At 45.2% G+C, this 18,746-nt stretch overlaps 1 protein-coding gene across 2 annotated transcripts in view; it reads right to left on the bottom strand.

The window, feature by feature from the left end:
* EFCAB14 (EF-hand calcium binding domain 14) overlaps nucleotides 1-14,833 on the bottom strand; it is a 38,628-nt gene extending 23,795 nt beyond the window's left edge. The window contains exons 1-5 of one of the 2 annotated variants that reach the window (XM_029618819.1): nucleotides 14,140-14,833; nucleotides 12,293-12,441; nucleotides 8,996-9,141; nucleotides 4,200-4,298; nucleotides 1,891-2,001 (exon numbers count right to left, since the gene is read on the bottom strand). In XM_029618819.1, the coding sequence (XP_029474679.1) occupies nucleotides 1,891-2,001; nucleotides 4,200-4,298; nucleotides 8,996-9,141; nucleotides 12,293-12,441; nucleotides 14,140-14,321 (687 nt within the window). In that variant the 5' untranslated portion in view covers nucleotides 14,322-14,833. The remainder of the gene's footprint in view (nucleotides 1-1,890; nucleotides 2,002-4,199; nucleotides 4,299-8,995; nucleotides 9,142-12,292; nucleotides 12,442-14,139) is intronic. The other variant, XM_029618818.1, reaches the window with a different exon arrangement.
* Nucleotides 14,834-18,746: the final 3,913 nt, after the last annotated feature.

Raw genomic sequence — 18,746 nt, 5'->3', positions numbered from 1 at the left:
AAGCTCCTCCTCAAACAGGTGGACCACCTGAGGGTCATTTCCCTCGGTGCTGGGCACCTCAACGAGGTCCGGATCGTCCTTGCTCACATCTGGGTCATGAGTCTGACCCCCATCCAGGTTCATATCCAGGTCCACTCCCTGGGGAGATGCAACATCCTCCTGCATCTCGTCCAAGTCATCCAGATCCCTGGGTTCACCCTCTGCACCAGCGCCACGCAACCCCAGGGGCTTGCACATGCACCCAGAACCGCCCACTGAAGCCAGCCTAGGTCTTTTGGACGGCCCTGGATTTCTCTCTGGATCTCCTTTCGCCTGCGCTTCCTAGCCAGGAAAGCCTAGTGTATGAGCAGGACAAATTCGGGGGCGGGGGGGGGGGGAGCCCTGTGGGCCTTCAAACCAATGGTCAGGGAGACTGGACTCCGAATCTGCTCCCTCCTCTTAACCATCTGCAGGGTTATAACTTTGTCATTGCCCTGGCGACTTTGAGGCCTGCTTCAGGAGACACCAACTTCTTCACCTTCCTTAGGTAAAGGAAAAGCCTTAGGAGGACCCGAAGCCCTTCCGGACCGGGTTCACTCCCTCAATGTCAGAGTCCTCTTATGCAACCTTCACCCCCAACTCTTCCAGGACCGGGGGGGGGGGGGGGGGGGGGGGGGGAAGCTGTGGCGCAGCTCCTCCTTACGGAACAGCCTGACCACCCAAGGATCATCCCCTTCGGCAATCGGGATGTTGTCCGAATCCTGCATTGGATCTCCTAAAGCGGTCCCAGGGTCCTTATCCGGGATCCACTGGACCTCCCTGCAGCTGATCTAGGGGGTCCCTGTCATCTGACGTGTCCCCCTTCTCATCATCAGCACTTCCGAAACCCAGTAGTCGTAGGATCCCTCAAATCCTGTCTGCTTCTCCTCCCCATGAGCCTTCCTGAGAAGTGGCCACTTGGATCCTGCCTCCTTTCTGGCCAAATAGACTCTATGGAGCAGCGGGACAAAGTCCATGGAGAACTCCTCAGAATCAGTGGAACCCAGATCTTCATCAGCGTCCACCTGGGCTCCCCTCCCCCTCCCTGCCGCTTACAGGGACTTGATCCACCAGAAAAAGTGGGGCAGGGGAGTCCCCTGGAGATGCAATCTGGGCAAAACACAGTCGCGCTGAGGCACACCCGCTTGGCTTCACAGTTGTGGCAAACTTTTCCATGCAGCGCGCCGGTGGCATCATGCCACCAAAATCGGGCCTAAAAATAACTCCTGACGTGAGCACTATCCGGTGCTTATCAAGCACCCGGCCCCGACAAACAATGTGATTCATTCCCACTCACTTGGACCTGCCTCCCAGCAGAAATCCGCACTTGGCCGCCTGAGCACTGCCTAAGAGCCACACCTGCTGCTTCTTCCCTTTCCTCGCTTTTTTTTTTTTAACTAAAGGGACAAACACACCAAATAGCAAACAGGGAAATAAAATGAAAACTTCTCTGCTTCTGGTGAAGAATACTGTGCTCTGGAGGTGAAAGGGACCCAGAGTGGACGAGGAAACCGGATCCACCAGCTATCGCCCCCCACTGAAGACAAGGGCCAAAACTAGCACAGGGATCACCAACCCCCGCTCTACTCGAGGGATGGCCCCACAAAGGAACCAGAACCTCAGGGAGCCGTCCTACTTGGTAATCTCCTTTCTTCCCCATTAACTCCAGGCTGCAGGTTTTGCACCTCTACCAGGGGCTCTCGGTTATGTAGCAGTGCCTGAAAAGTTTTTATTCTTTGCCTCCAACTGCTGGTAGGGATGCAAAACCCACTTGTCTGGACCAATCTAAGGTACAAACAGGAAACATCTTTACCCCCAAGTACTAATAAGGACCTTGTACTGAGCACACATGCAGCTGGAAGATTTACATACTACGTCATGCTGAAGCGTCTCCATTTTTTGCTTCTGCTCATCAATGGCGGTCTGCAGGGTCTCCACATCGTGATGGACGCTGGTGAGGGTGCTGCCAATGGTAGCCACGCTCTGAAAACAAAGGTTAGGAAACATCGATGATACATCTCCCAGATCTCAGAAGCTTTTGAAATCTGCATTTAAAAAGCTGCAGCAGCAATTTCTTTTTTCAGCAGGAGAGGAAAGGGGGGGGGGGGGGGGGGGGGGGGAAGAAATGAGAAATGAAAACATTTTCTCCAGGCCATTTCAAATCAGTTAAGCACCTCCTGCTCAGTGGTTTTACACAAGGCTCAGACTGTGCTCAGGAGCTAGAAGCAAACCAAAGTAAGTTGCTTTCCTGTGACAGATCACCAAGACACATGCAACAGACATTTTACAAGTGTTTTTTAAGAGCCCAGTTAGTTGGTGAAAAGGCAACTTAATTACTTAAGAACATAAGAAATTGCCATGCTGGGTCAGACCAAGGGTCCATCAAGCCCAGCATCCTGTTTCCAACAGAGGCCAAACCAGGCCACAAGACCCTGGCAATTATCCAAACAAAATGCAAAATCCTTCACATGTCTGTCTAACAAATGCACCAAAACTCTGGAAGCACAGGACAGAGCAGGTAGTGCTTCATTCTGGAGTGGCAAAGGCTGCGTCTGGATGTATTTACAGCAGTCGATCATGTAAACTTCTGTGACAATGACAGGCAGAGTTGTGCTAATCCACTCCCACTTCACCGTGCAGGTTTGCGAGAATTCCACTCCCAGAGCCAGTGGCAGCCACATATTTTCCAAACAGAGCCACTCCCTCGGATAGTCCACAGAAGTCGATGTCAGAGACGGCAGGCAGCAGCAGTCCTCATGCCGATGTCATCAAGCTCTAGCTCTATAAAATAAGTCTATCCATTAGAGTTTTAGGCCGACTGACTGGGGGCAGAACTGAGCAGCCATTCTCTGCCAGGCACCAGGAAGAAACTGTTTGGGAGCTGCTAACACATCGAAACATAAGTCAGATATTAAGGAAAGAGCTTTAAAGGCGGGGCATTATCTGCTCTTGTTTTATAAGATGGACAGGATGGCTGCAAGAGAAATCCTTTCAAAGTTTTTGGTGATCAACCAGCCCCCTCCTGCTGAAATGGTGGAAAAATTAAATGCTCACAATTGCCAGTGACCAATGCTTTCCAGCCACACAGGCTGCCCAGATCCCCCCCTTGGAGAAGACCTCCGTGCGCACAACGTGGCTACAGAAGTACCCTGTGCACTTTGCACCTCCACGGTAAGAAGACATGGAGATCTGAAAATTAAATCTCCATAGGTATGTTCAGTCCCCTGACCTCTCCCTACCCCTCTTATGGGAACAGTTATTTCCACTGGAGGAGGGAGGTGGGGAGTGGACGGCCATATTCAAATTAAGTTGAGTTTTACACACACATACACGCGTGGTTTTTAAAAGCTGCACTAGTATCCTTTGCACATCAGGCTCCACTCACCGACTTCCTGTGATCCAGGGAAAGGAGGCTTAGCCTGGAGGTTGTAAGAATGAAAACATAAAACTAACAACAGGTAACCCTGGGCTTCAGTTTCTCCAGTTCTAACTCATACTAAGAAACCCCCAGGTTTGTGTCACACAGGAAGCCACAAATCGCACTGGGCGAGAGCCATTATAGAAAGACAGCAACTTTTCTAGACCCGCATCTATGGGATGTTACATCTAGCTGCTTTCCTCTACAAGCAGCCTTGCTGTTTACCTGGGGCAGATTAAAAATAAGTTTCAGATTGAGAATTTTACTACTGAGACAAATCCAAAACATGCAATACCAGATTTCTTTAGCTACCAAACAAATCCATAAAAAACATTAAGACTTACTAGCAATTGTTCTACTCTAAAGCCCTGTACAATGACAGTGTGGGCCATCCATTTACCTTGGCTGCAAAGCACAGAGAAGGATGAAAATCTGAAACATTACAGGACAGAGGTACCCAGGGAAGCAAGGAGGAGCAGGGCACACTGAAGAGACATAAAGGGTTCAGAAGGCTCCCATCCCACTCATGTCACGAGAGCACCGCTCTCTTCTCCGTTTTTACTCTGCACACAGTTCTTCACTTTTCTTGAGTTATGTCCACAACCATCTACCTGCCTCTCTGTTTCATGAACTGAAGTGCTACAGAAAAGGGCCAGGCTCGTTAAGAATTAGTTATAACTGCTTGTCTAACGTTCAGCTTCTGGGGCTTTGGAGGTGTTCACTCTCCCTGTGCTCGCTTACATCACACCACTTAACTCTTTACCTTCTGAAGCTCCTCTACGGTGTTGGGAAGGGTGAGCAGATCGGAGGCAGACTTGACGTTGGCTTTGAGATGATTTACAGCAGATGCCAACACAGCAATCTAAAAGATAAATAAGATATTTAAATCCATGTCAACTCAATTTTTAACTCTTTTTGCCCCATCACCATTACTTTTAGCCTACGTACTGAAGGGAGAGAAGCTTATGTGATCATCCTGCCTGTGAGAGTCTTTCCCCAACTAACTACTTCACTATTTGGTGTCCTATCCACACCAGATTTTCAGAGGCCATGAGGATTCTGACAAGGTATTCATGTTTAATCCACATACACACACTTTTAGCTGTGTCCCCTAAGGAAAAATTGGTTCTTACCTGATAATTTTCTTTCCTTGAGTCCCACAGACCACTCCAGATGTATGGGTTTTTCCTCCCCTACCAGCAGATGGAGACAGAATAAAAGCTTCACTGCACTCTTGGTATTTAAGTTATTATGCTACCTTCAGTCTCTTAGTAAATCTGTAACAAAGCTAAAAGAAACACCCCCTTAACCTCCTCCAGCAGGGGATTCAGTGAAAATCTGAAATTTAACTTGCAAATCCCACGTATAGAAGTACCCACACACCAGAAGAATGGTCTGCAGAATCCAAGGGCAAGACTCAGGACTGGTCTGCAGGACTCAAGGAAAGAAAATTAGCAGACAAGAACCCACTTTTCCGTCCTTATCGTCCCCCAGATCAGTCCAGAAGCCTCTCTAAACTGGGCGGGATCCTGCAAGATCCATTTGCAGCAGAGCTGCACCAGTTCCGTGTCTGATGCCCGAACATCCATGTGGTAATGCTTGGAGAAAGTGTGCAATGAAGACCAACTGAACACCCTACAGATCGCCTGAAGAGAGACAAACTTACACTCGGCTCAAGACACCCAGCAGAATGGGCAGAAAGTCCGACTGGCACCTTCAGGCCATTGCTAACTTATGCTAATGCAATTGCTTCCTTAATCCATCTAGCAAGAGAATCCCTTAAATGCTTTCTGCCCCTTGTTAGGGCTGCTAAATACAAAAAGGTGATCTGATTTTTGAAAACTATTTGTGACTTTCAAATACCTTAGAAGAATCCACGAACATCCAGGACATGAAGATCCTGTCCCAGTTCCACAGAACTGGACTACAACTTCTTAAAAGCTGGTATCTCATTGGATTGACATATTAAAAGCCAAAACCACCTTAGACAAAAATGAAGGCACCGAATGAATGGAAACCCTATCCTCTGGAAAATGAAGGAAAGGATCCCTACATGACAAAGTTTGCAAGTCGCTGAACAAACAGCTGCCAGAAACACCACTTTCGGAATAAGGGCCCTTCACAGAAGCCCTCCCAATCAGCTCAAAAGGTGTTCTGCACAATGATCTTAAGACAACACCGAGATTCCACGGAAGTATTGAATGAGAAACAGGTGCACGCAAATGATTCACGCACTTCAGAAAACACCACATCCAGATGCGAAGTGATACCTGATCCATATACTTTTACCTTGTAACAGGATAATGCAGCTACTGTATATTAAGTGAGTTTAAGGCCAAACCTTTTTGCAACCTTCTGCAAGAATGAGAGAATTACCCAAATGGATGCCTGAAGCTGGAGGAAACCTGACTCTTGACAAGACTCAAACACATTCTAAATGCGCATATACACCAAAAGACAGAGTTCCTTCTAACTTGCAACAAGGTTGTAACAACCTCCTCAGAATAATCTTTAACTCTCAATCTCTTCCTTTCAAGAGTGGAAAAGGGTAAACAGTGGAGTGCCTCAGGGATCTGTACTTGGACCGGTGCTTTTCTTTATAAATGATCTGGAAAGGAATATGACGAGTGAGGTTATCAAATTTGGGATGATACAAAATTATTCAGAGTAGTTAAATCACAAGCGGATTGTGATACATTACAGGAGGACCTTGCAAGACTGGAAGATTGGGCATCCAAATGGCAGATGAAATTTAATGTGGACAAGTGCAAGGTGATGCATATAGAGAAAAATAACCCTTGCTGTAGTTACACGATGTTAGGTTCCATATTAGGAGCTACCACCCAGGAAAAAGATCTAGGCATCATAGTGGATACTACTTTAAAATTGTCGGCTCAGTGTGCTGCAGCAGTCAAAAAAGCAATCAGAATGTTAGGAATTATTAGGAAAGGAATGGTTAATAAAATGGAAAATGTAATAATGCCTCTATATCGCTCCATGGTGTGACCACACCTTGAATACTGTGTACAATTCTGGTCGCCGCATCTCAAAAAAAAGATATAGTTGCGATGGAGAAGGTACAGAGAAAGGCAACCAAAATGATAAAGGGGATGGAACAGCTCCCCTATGAGGAAAGGCTGAAGAGGTTAGGGCTGTTCAGCTTGGAGAAGAGACGGCTGAGGGGGGATATGATATAGGTCTTTAAAATGATGAGAGGTCTAGAATGGGTAGATGTGAATCTGTTATTTACACTTTCGAATAATAGAAGGACTAGGTGTCTGGACTGATCCAGGTACGTACAGGGAATCAAGTTTACTTAGGGAATAGCCACTGCTATTAATTGCATCAGTAGCATGGGATCTTCTTAGTGTTTGGTTAATTGCCAGGTTCTTGTGGCCTGGTTTGGCCTCTGTTGGAAACAGGATGCTGGGCTTGATGGACCCTTGGTCTGACCCAGCATGGCAATTTCTTATGTTCTAAGAGCCAAACCGTGAGACAAAAGCAAGTTACCTGTGCCAAGAAAATGGTAAATGAAACCTACTCTGAAGAGAGAACAGTGTCAGGCGGAGTGCCATAAGGATAAGTGATGGGACCGGTTCTGTTCAATATCTTTATGAGCGACATCGCGGAAGGAATAGAAGGTAAAAGTTTGTCTATTTGCGGATGATACTATGATCTGCAACAGAGCCGACATGACGGAAGGAGTAGAGAGAATAAGACGTGATTTAAGGAAGCTTGAATGGTGGTTGAAGATATGGCAGCTGGGACATATACTGTGTATTTCTTTTCATATGCTATTAGAATAAAACAAAAGAAGAAAGACCAGAGCCAAGAAACAGTCAAACTGGTGATTTGAAGACGTCAGCTAGTATTGTTGCTTTTTAAGTATCTTCAGTGCTTTAATCTCTTACCTTCTTGCTTGCAGTATAAATCCAAAACCTACCAACTATTAATAGATTTAACATGTCCGATAATCAGGAAGTTACTAATTGTTTCCATCTGAATGAAATAGTGTCTTTCTTTCTTTGCTCAAAATGTTCTTAGGAAAAATCAACTACCATACATAGTTTCTAATTTTTTGGCTACTGTTATGTGGTATTTGTAAGTTATGATTTGTTTGGTTTGTAATTCTGATATAATGCTGGAAGTTTATTATTTATGTACCTGCCGTAAGCCTCTGGGAAAGACAGTAAAATTGAAAGAAATCATAATGCAATACATGCTAGCAATGGTATAAAAATAAAAATGCCATCAACCTTAAAACTCCCACTAAAAATACTACACCTTAATGAAGCCTAATGAACTATCCCCACCATCCCCCAGGAAATAACTTCCATAGGAAGAAAACGACCCAACCAGGGCTTCAGAAGGAAGGCAGGAAATCACATCTGCATCAGCAAACCACCAAGTTGTTCTGACCCAGAAAGAACCACAAAAGCAGAGGTAAGAAGTCTACCCATTGAAAAGGGTTTCTCCTACATCAAACAAGCCACAAAGCCAACACAATGCGGAAAATGTAAATCATCGTCCTCAAGGCAAATCTCCTGGGGGAAGAGAGGCAGCTTCCTTTTCCTTTCCAGTCATGCAACGCAAACTGAAGGGAGGTTTAAAAGGAGGTCTGGACAGCCAGTTCCTTAAGTACCCTGGCCCTGCAATTTCCCAGGCAGTCAGTGGAGATTCTCTCAGACTTTGCTCCAGCCGACACCCTGGCTGTTGTGTTAGCTACCAGCTGAAGCTTGTGGATTCAAACAGGGGAGCCAGAATATACCTTCTTGCAATAGTCTAAGTGTGATGTTACTAATCCTCGCATGACAATCCTAAGATAGGACTGCCCTAAGGAAAAGACTTGCTTAATTTACTAAATGCCAAACTGACCGCATGCTGTACTTGTAGATCCATATTCAGGAGGGAATCTATCATAATCCCAAGATTATGCACTTCCTCCTTATCTTTCAGTATCTGACCATTCAGCTCTGGGAATATATAAAGATCTAAAGGCTTTGAACTCTTCCAGCTAAAAACCTCGGTGTTAAGAGACGCTTAATCAGAGAGTCTGTTTTCCTTTGTCCATTCATCCACTGCAAGAAGATATTAACTTAAATGTTGTGCTTGGGGCTCTGCAGTCTTTACCCACAGGGAGCTAAAGCCGCTCATCATCTGCAGTGCAGTGATAGTGGACTTCGATTCCCCTAAAGGTTGCAAAGAGATATTAAACAAAATATCAGATGGGTCCAACCCTAAGGGGCCCTATGGTAGGCTGATCATCCCCCAGAGCAACAACTTCCTTCCCAGGATTTGTTGCACTCAGCTGCAAAGAAAGGTCCATGTCGCTGATCCCCAAAGCTGCTAATCTTCCCAGCAAAATCAAATGATAAATCAAATGCCGCCCTTGCAGTAGCCTGGCAAATTTGAACCGCACTGGCGCTAAACAGCGGTAACACCTGGCCTGAGCAAGTAGTACATTAAACATTATCAATTCCCCTTATTGAAAAAGAAATCTATTCCCAGTAAGAATAGCCCTGCATTCAGCCCGAGCCTCGGACACCACCATCGCCTTACCTGTTTATTCATCTCGGTGATGTTCACCCAGATTTTGTTCAGCCCCATGTCCCCGCTCTCAATATTTTCCAAATGTTTCTGCTTACTAAGCAGATCTTCATTAAGTTTTGGGATCTCTTGAAATGAGCTTTTTTGATTAGCTTCCACTAAAATAAAAAACAAACAAAAATTCATTTTTCATCTCAAAAGCATAAGGGACAACTGGACCAGGTCACCTGCCATAGCACAGTTCCTGTCGCCAGGTGAGGTCTGTAAGGTTTCTCTCAGGGAATGATAAGGGCTCTACAAGGAGAGAGGGGAGCTCTGTATGCTGCAGGCAGGAGAGGGCACAGAGAAAAGGTCCTCTCTCCAAGGCATCTCTAGTTTGTTCTGTAAATCATCAGAAGACAGACAACGTTTTCTCCTTTTATCCCATTGCACATCCTGCCACCGGATGGAGTTTCCTAGGGTGAAGCACCTCTTTATAACAGATAAATTGCTGGTCCTAACAGAGGAGCAACAATTTAAAACCATTTAAAAACGGGGTCTATTCAAGCACATTAATGGGTCTTTTTTCTACAGTAATCTTATTTCAGAGAGTCTCTGTAACCCTAAATCAATGAAATAAGAATGCATTACACATATTTTAAACCAGAAACCCTATCACAATAATTTCAGATTTGGTTGCCAAAAGTTTTCTCTCTTAAAAGACAATTCTCTATGTAATGATGGACAGAGAAAAAAGGGCCGCTTACAAGAAGTTAAATAAAATAACACCACCAGAAACTTCTCCAGGGAGTTTAGACTTTCCTGGGACACCTTCCTGCTGTCCTCTGACAACAAACTCCCAACAGCTTAGTTTACTAGCTGGCTGCAGCTTTGGTTCCCAGGTAAATGACTACAGCACGGTCTCCATCATTCACGACAGCGCCTCAGGTCAGACTGCAGCCGAGATAGTGAATCAATGCACCTGAAACCGCTTGGCAGCTCAGGATTACTTCGTTATCCTGCATTTATCCAGAGAGCTAGTGCACTGGTCTAGCAGGCCCTCTGCTATCCCTTCATTCATTTTGGGCCTCTGCACCTGAAATGTGTCAGGGAAGGAAGCCCCCAGACGCTGACAATGTTTGAAAGGTTTTGTTTTGGTTTTTTTTTTTAAATCAATGTCATGTCATTTTGTATGAAAGCCACAGACCTCTCCAGGATGCTTGGTTCAGCTCACCCTTTGGCATTCTGGGGGCATTTTCACTGTGCATGGCTCCAACTGCCAATACAAGATGGGGGGGGGGGGGGGGGAACGGGACTCCATAGTCCCTTACAAATAAAACGTAGGGGCTTTTAATAAAATTGCTTTTTGGGGGTTGGAGGGGTGGAAGTGCAAACTTTGCTGATCCCCTTCCTTTTAAACAAAAGGGATCACTTTTCAGCAGACACTGAATTATGGCAAAAGTATTATTTAGCAAGGGGAAGCTGCTAAGAATGATGTCACCAATGCCTGTTTCCAGACAATCATTTTAGCACAGCGTTCAGAACAGCACAGCCACGGATTAAACTAGCACTGAAGATGTTGGTAGTTCAGGGCCGTGTGCTGCTCCCAGAGTACCCACTGCCATCCTTCCCACTGCAGCTGTAGGTTTGCCCATCTTTCATCACTAAGGTTCCTTTGGAGCTTGCATACTAAATGTCTGCTCCCATTTTGTATCTATGGGGAAAAATGCTTAGTGCCTACGAGCCTTTGTGTCTGTCTCATGCTTGCTTAAATCCTGATACTTTTAGCTTTTAACTACAACCCCTGTTGCTGCAGCAGCTCAGGGTGGATTCTGGAGCATTTCTGAAATTGTGGCATAGCTGCATATCAAACATGAATCATTTCACTTTACAAAAATGAAGTCCTTTTCCAATCTCTTGTATGCCTGGACAATTTATTTTGCTCTTTGATGTTTCTTTAGGTGTTAGTAATTGGAACAGGGATGGGGGAGGAGGGCAAACTGGCCTGGATCTCAGGGTTGAGGGGGGAAGAGATAAGGGTTTTGGGAAGGGAGAAGGAAAAGTTGTGGGATGGAGGTGATGGGGAATACGAGGTCCAGGACATAAGAGGAGGATCGAGGGATCTGCTCTCTCATTCACCCCATGTGGCACTAATCATCTCTTATACTTCCCCCACCCACCCACCTACCTCTCCAACTCTCACAACCAAATCCCCCCTACATTTAGAATATGATTAGGGACCTTTGTTTTCAGTTTTTATTTTATTCCTAGGAATTTATCAGTGTTGATTGCAACAAGAATGAAAATTATATTTATCTAGAAAAATGACGTCATTTTTCAACTGATTTCTCTCATTTTGCTTTTTTAATAAACAGAAAAATTCCTAGGAAAAATAAAATAAAAACTGAAAACAAAAGGTCCCTACATATGATCTCTATCTCTGACTTGAGATATACATGTAAAGCACCACAAAGGTGTTTCTGGCATTAAAAGCTGATACTGGAAACACCATGAGGAGGATTACTATCCCAGCCTTGAGTGCAAACAATTAATTACAAGACGTGTGCCAATAGGGACTATCCCATACTGTACAAGTGCAAGATCAGAAAAATATAGGTATACAGACACTGTTTACAAAATGAGCAACAGAGGCAAACCTTTTCAGGTTTTTGGTTTTTGTTTTTTTTTTTTTTTAATGGCAGTAGCATACGTGCCCTGAGAACTAGTTTTTTGTGCCTCAGCAGTGTTTGCTCATGTTTATGAATGAAAATCTCGTTTCAGATGGATTCTCCATAGCTGCTGTTGATATGAATCTCCTCACCTTCTCCTCCTTTTCATTGGATTATATGGCTACTGCAGTTTAGTACATCAGCCTCAGGTTAAAAACCATGCTGAATTTTGTAAAGTCGTAAAAACGACAGCTTGCATGCCAAAGTTGTGCTTAGACTCTGGCGTTTCCCTTTTTACGGGAGATGTGGTCTTTACTATATGCAACAGCAAACAAGTCAAAGTACACTTGCGAGATTTTATACAAAATGAGCTGCTGTGTTGCAGATTCATGCAAAGCAGTTATCTTTTGTGAAGTTGTGAATGGGAAACCCACATATGAAAGTTTTCTACTGGATTTGTTTGCATATAACCCCTAGTAGAAAAAAAACAGTCTTCTTGAAAACCCAATGATTTAAATGCCTACTCAACTTTTTTTGCAAGACTAAACTGCAATTGTGATAGTAGCACATAGCAAAAGCCATTATTGGGAAACCTTTATTGAATGGTTAATGTGAAAAATATTTCCTGTACAAAAAAAATGTAAATAAAAAACCCACTCACTTGTTCGAAGTTTCTCTTTTAATGTATCCAGATCCTCCTTAAGGGCTACCTGCATCCATACCAGCCCAACACAGGCAACCACACAAGCAGCCAAGATCACAAAGGCACACAGAGGATAGCAGATCTTGCAGCATCGTAAATAGTCTCCCCTAACAAAAGGAAAAAAAAGTTTTGTATGTGGGCATTTCTACAGGATTACATTTACCTGGATCTAGATTAGTGTTCTAATAAAATGTAAACACTATAGCTTTGCTCCCTAAGCAGTCTACAATTTCTTTATAAAAATCCTTATGATCCAATCCAGACAGGAGCCTAAAAAATACCAGGGTCCTTTGTGCATTTATAAAAGTACAGAAAAACAAACAGTGTAAAAGGGTGGGGGTTTTTTCGTCCCCTAACCTTTTTCTGAGGAAACCGCCAATTAATTGGAAACCCCTAGCTGGAAGTGTGGCCTGCTCCAAGGATGTGTATTTCTATCACTCTCTGAGTGGACTCAAAGCAGAGCAATGACACAATACATAAGTTCCTTGGAAAAATAAAATGAAAATGAAGTACCTTATCAGTGTTTGTTATAACAAACAAAAACATTTTTTCCACTGATTTTCTCCTGTTTTGGTTCATTATACTGAATACTGGTAAAGTCCCAAGAAAAATAAAATAAAACTGAAAATGAAGGTCCCAACAGTACCCCCAAAGAATGGCTATCCACAGTTTTGCTCAACAAGCTTTAAACTGCAGGCACTTCAAGGCAAGTAAACTGCATATGGACAGTGATATCCAAAAACAAGCAAATTAGACTGTAGTGAGCTGCATATAGCTGTTTAAAATCCATGAATGAATATATATCCAAAATCAGAGGCTCATAAAACTCAAGTGATCAGAAAGCAATCACTGAAAACCTTGTCCTTGCATGAGATGCTTTCCTTAAAACAGCAGTTCTTCAGACAGTCTCCCACTTCTTTTCTCGAAAAATACAGGATTTTGAATTTGATCAGTAACTAAAACAGACTTTGCCTCCATGTATAAACCATTATCAATCTTGCCAAAGCATGCAAGTAAACCATTTCTATAAACAGTTCTAATAGGACCAGAGTCCAAAACAAAATGAAAGACTTTCCAAAGGCCTGTTTTCAGTATACCTCCAGGCTACTGCATATGACCTTGCCAAGTTGTCTGTGCTGAAAGATAACAACTCAGCAGATAATGCAAAGTGCAATCAAGAATAGGGAAATGCTTCAGTTGAACAATTTCAAAGCTATTAGTGTTGTATTGCAAATAAGAATCAGTACAATGAGGAGGCTGGGTGAGAAGCCATACATTAAATGTTTTGAAAGCCTTTTCTGAAGCTACAATATTTAAAGACCCCAATTAAAAATTTAAATTGTGAGGCACAAGTCAAGCCATCGTTTAGCATCATAAACTGGAACTACTTCCTACCCCTTAACTATGGAATCTCATTTTGCTGCCTAAAAAAAATAGCAAAAGCCCTCGCATTATTGAATCTACAGATAGGAAGGTTGTCATCTAGCAGTGTACATGTTTTTATAAGAAAACAATTTTATTTCTGGCTTTAATTTGATTTCTTCAGAAGATTAAACGAATTTTAACTATCATTTGCGGATTTGGACAGGTACGAGTAAAATGCAAACATCATGGGGAAGATGAGTATCAGGTCCAGAAAAAGGCAAAAATGAGGGGGATCTAATTCAGGCCACACAAGTGGAGACAGAGCACAGGGAGAATCTCTCAGCTGAAGAGAAGGGCTTTAAGTTTCTAAGCAATCAAGGATCAATGCCCATCCGGCCCCAGCTGGAGCCCACCAGGGCACAGGGCTGCGCTGCCCTTACTTGCTGAAGCGGGCGCGGCCTCCTCCCAGCTGATTAAACTCGTCCTCCTCTGAGCTGGACTCGGAATCGGAGGCCGGCGGCTCGGTCCTCAGCAGCCGGTGTCCGGAGCCCTTCTTGGGCTTCTTTCTACGGCCGTCTCCGGCCAGGCCGATGAGTGCGTTCAGCTCTTTGCGCTTCTTCATCTTCTTGTGCGGCGTAAGAGGGGCCGGCGGGCCAGAGCCAGCCGGTGGCTGGTACCCGACCTCCAGCGCCTTACAGCTCTCCAGCTTGGGCTCAGAGCCCCGGCCCGCGGCCGCCTGCGGGGTCCTTGGTGGGGAGGGGGCGGAGGCGAGAGAAGGTGGGCAGGGGCCGAGGTCCCTCTCATACGGGACGGGACGAGCTGCAGGCTCTTCCTCTCCTTCTGCGCCCCAGCCTGCGGGCGGCCAGGGACTTCTCGGAACTATGCCCCGCACCCCTGCACGGGCCGCAGCTCCGCCCGCGCCTCCTCCGGAGCCAGCCGGAGCTCTGCCGCCGCCGCTTGCCGCCCCAGTCCGGGATGTAAGGCGACGTCACCCCAGCCCCGGCACTTCCGGGGCCTGCCGCGGCGGGTAACGCGCCGTCTCCATGGAAACCCGCGGCCTCCCGTCCTTCCCGGCCGCCGCTCGGGGTGGCACTTCCTCACTCTGTCCCCAGCCGCAGCCCGCTCCCCAATACGGCGCCTTCCCATTGGCTGCGAGTGACTGCATCGGCGCTGACGCAGCCCCGCCCCCTGCCTCCTCTTGTTTACACCTGCAGCGGGCGGGCTTATGTCGCACTTCATTGTGAGAGTTGTAGTCCCTGCCTTTGCAGCTCTGCTGCCAATTTAGGGCATTTGTATTGAGGTTTGGTGACTTTTTGAGCAGCGTGGTTATGCCACGGAGCTAACTTTTAATTATTGTTTTTAAAGAAATCTAGCTAGAGTTCTAGCTACTTTAAATCAAATGTATCGCATCTCCCCCGCCATATAATTGGGTTGCTCCTGTAGGATTATCACATAGCTCCAGGTCAGCCCGGACAGGAGAAGGCATTGCACGCATGGGGATCTAGTCCTATTTTTCGTAGGGAGATGACACAGGCATGACTGAATGTGAGGGTTTTGTTATATTCTTTAGATCTTTGAATTATAAATGTGTATGAAAGATGTGCAAATGGACAGCCAGGGGTTGAAGCCTTGACAATTGGCGCTTCTGTTCACATAGAAACATGATGGCAGAAAGAGACCTGGCCAGTTTGCCCATCCATCCAACTAATTTAGCATTACAATTCCCCTCAGTCCTTCAGAGATACTCTGTGCATATCCCATGCTTTCGTGAATTCAGATCCCATTTTTATCTCCAACTCCATTGAGAGGCTGTACCATGCATCCACTACCCTCTCTGTAAAGAAATATTTCCTAAGATTATTCCCAAGTCTACCCCAAACTTCATCCCATGATCCCTTGTTCTAGAGCCTTCTTTTTGATGAAAGACTTGTCTCCATGGAAATCTTTGAGATATTTAAATGCCCATCTCCTCTTTCCTCCAGGGTGTTTATTTTTAGATCTTTGTCCCCATAAGCTTTAGAATGAAGACCACGGACCATTTTAGTAGTCACTCTCTGGTCCATCTCTAACTGGTTTATGTCCTTTTGAAAGTGCGGTATCCATAATGGTACACAGTATTCCAAATGACGTTTCTCCAGGGACATATACAGGGACAACATCCTCTCCCTTTTTCTGCTAAGCATTCACAGGTTTCAGACTTGTGCTAATTCAACCTCTTTTTGTATTAGGGAAATGAAAACTACTATTCATGCAATTGGGTAAAAGCAGGACTGGCTTACACTATCCATGATGACCCGGACAGGGAGTTGTGATGGGGGAATTCTAAATAATCAAACACTGTAGTGGAAAGTAACAGTATGCCAGCAGCAGATAGCCAGCCTAGGGTCAGGGAAAAGTTGAGTTGCCAACTGGCCAGTATTTGCCTGCCCTGGCTGGTTTTCTTAAAGGGAGGCTGGCAGCAAGCAGACCAGAAAACCAACCAATGTAAATTCTATTTTTCTGTTGACTAGGGGCTTCCAGACTGGCTGGGATGCCCTGCTCCCTTCTCCTCTGTCTGGCATACTTTTAACTGACTGTGCATAGGGATGGGAGAGAGTCAAGAGTATGCTCCTTCCAGGCCCCACCTCCTTCCAAGAGTGGGTGGAGTTACCAGATGGCCTGGCAGGAGAGCACCTCTCATCCTTGCATGCCTTTACCAGTTGATTCTGTTCTAGCCCCCACAGTGATCAGACTTGGAGCAGCTTATAGTTACAATGTAAAGCTTTGCCAAGCAAGGGAGAGGACTGGGGTATCTTAGAGCCACTGGACTGCAGAGCCCCAAAGGCCAGTTTGGACCAGGCACTCCCACCCAGAGGAGTTGTGCATCAGCCAGATGAGAGAGGCGGACCCAGGGAGAGGGAGAGAGAAGGAGGGTAATAGTGGGAAAAGGATGGATGAAAAGAGAAATTCTAAGGGGTGAAGAGAGGAAATGCTGAGAAAGGGGGTAGGGTAGAGGGTAATGCTGAGAGTTGGTGGAGGAAGACGAGAGAGATGCTGGGAAGTGGGGAAAAGAGAGAGGAGAGATGGTGGGAAAGGGGAGAGAGAAGAAATATGCAGTGGGGAAGGGGGAGATGATGAAGGGAGGTAGGTTGGGGAGGGAAGCTGGGGAGATGCTGAGAGAGGGGAGGAGATACTGGGGGGGGGGGAAATGATGTTGGAAGGGGGAGTGAGAGAAGGGAGATGCTGGACAGGAGTTGGTGGTGGGAGGAAAGAGATGGGAGATTGGTGGGTGAAGTAACGCAATGAGGGAGAGATGGAGGGATAAGATGGAGTAATGGAGCATGAAAGAGGAGGAAGAGGGGTAAAATATATGAGAAGATAGAAAGGAAGAGATAGGCAGAGAAGAGAGAAATGGAGAAAAATGAGAAGAGAGATTGGTGTCAGAGACAGATGTAGATGAGAAAGTGAAGAAGACAGGGAGAGAGAAGAAATAGAAAATGGACAGGAGACCTGGAAAAGGAGTTAAGTAGGATCAACAAGAGGGAAAAAAAAAAAGGGACCTGGATCAATGTGATTATAAAAATACAATGTCCAGACAACAAAGGTAGAAAAAAGCATTTTATTTTCCCTTTGGTGTTTGGAATAAGTCAGCTTTGGGGATCTGCATCGCTTACTCTTTGTACTTGACTCAGTACAGGAGAAAACATATTTCTATTTATATTTCTCCAGCATTGCAGAGTTTGGCTTCTTGGGGTTCCCATTTCAGTATTTTGTCTGAACATTTTTAATTTGTGGTCCCTTATTATCAGGCCATTGGAATATCCGCACATGAAAAACAGATGCTCCTTGATGGGGTGCCTGCTTCCCTAACGCGCGCCCACCCACCTCTCCCGGGCACGCAGTGCAGTAAGCGAATGAGCCGCTGCATTAAAAAGGAGGAACTAGGGGAAATTGTGCGTCCCTAGTGCCTCCTCGGCATCAGGTACCCAGGAGAGGTGGCTGGAGGCTCGTAATGAGTGTTCATTTTCCTAACCTGATTGCTGGCAAGACATTTTTTTTTTAATTTATTTTTTCACCTTGCTGCTTTCTGTGGTTCCTCCAACTTAATATTGCCGTGATATTAAGTCGGAGGAACCACAGAAAAGCAGTAATTTCTGCCTTTCTGTTAAACATTTGGGGCTCCTGAAGACTTACTGCCATCTCCAGGGCTGGTGTTGATTTTTGAGGGTTAAAATGTGCGCGTTGGGCGCACATTTATTTTTTACATAGGGGGTATTAGCAAATAGCCTCATCACCATGGCATTTACACGTGATGAGCGCTGTTAGCTACGTGCTGGTTTGCACGTGCATTTTGGACGCGCTAATCCCCTTATTGCACAAGGGTTAACCTGTGCGCTAGCCTGTGTGCATGGTGTTGCAGCGGCCTGTGTCAGTTGGACCGTTAGATGATCGAGGGGTTAAAGGGGCACTTAGAGAAGATAAGGCCATCGCGGAAAGATTAAATGATTTCTTTGCTTCGGTGTTTACTGAAGAGGATGTTGGGGAGGTACCCATAATGGAGAAGGTTTTCATGGGTAATGATTCAGATGGACTGAATCAAATCACGGTGAACCTAGAAGATGTGGTAGGCCTGATTGACAAACTGAAGAGTAGTAAATCACCTGGACCGGATGGTATACACCCCAGAGTTCTGAAGGAACTAAAAAATGAAATTTCAGACCTATTAGTAAAAATTTGTAACTTATCATTAAAATCATCCATTGTACCTGAAGACTGGAGGATAGCAAATGTAACCCCAATATTTAAAAAGGGCTCCAGGGGCGATCCGGGAAACTACAGACCGGTTAGCCTGACTTCAGTGCCAGGAAAAATAGTGGAAAGTGTTCTAAACATCAAAATCACAGAACATATAGAAAGACATGGTTTAATGGAACAAAGTCAGCATGGCTTTACCCAGGGCAAGTCTTGCCTCACAAATCTGCTTCACTTTTTTGAAGGAGTTAATAAACATGTGGATAAAGGTGAACCGGTAGATATAGTATACTTGGATTTTCAGAAGGCGTTTGAC

The sequence above is a fragment of the Rhinatrema bivittatum genome, chromosome 10 (genome assembly GCF_901001135.1).
Source record: "Rhinatrema bivittatum chromosome 10, aRhiBiv1.1, whole genome shotgun sequence".
Lineage (NCBI taxonomy): Eukaryota > Metazoa > Chordata > Amphibia > Gymnophiona > Rhinatrematidae > Rhinatrema > Rhinatrema bivittatum.
The sequence above is the reverse complement of the archived record's forward strand: the minus strand, read 5'-3'. Positions and strand labels throughout refer to the sequence as shown.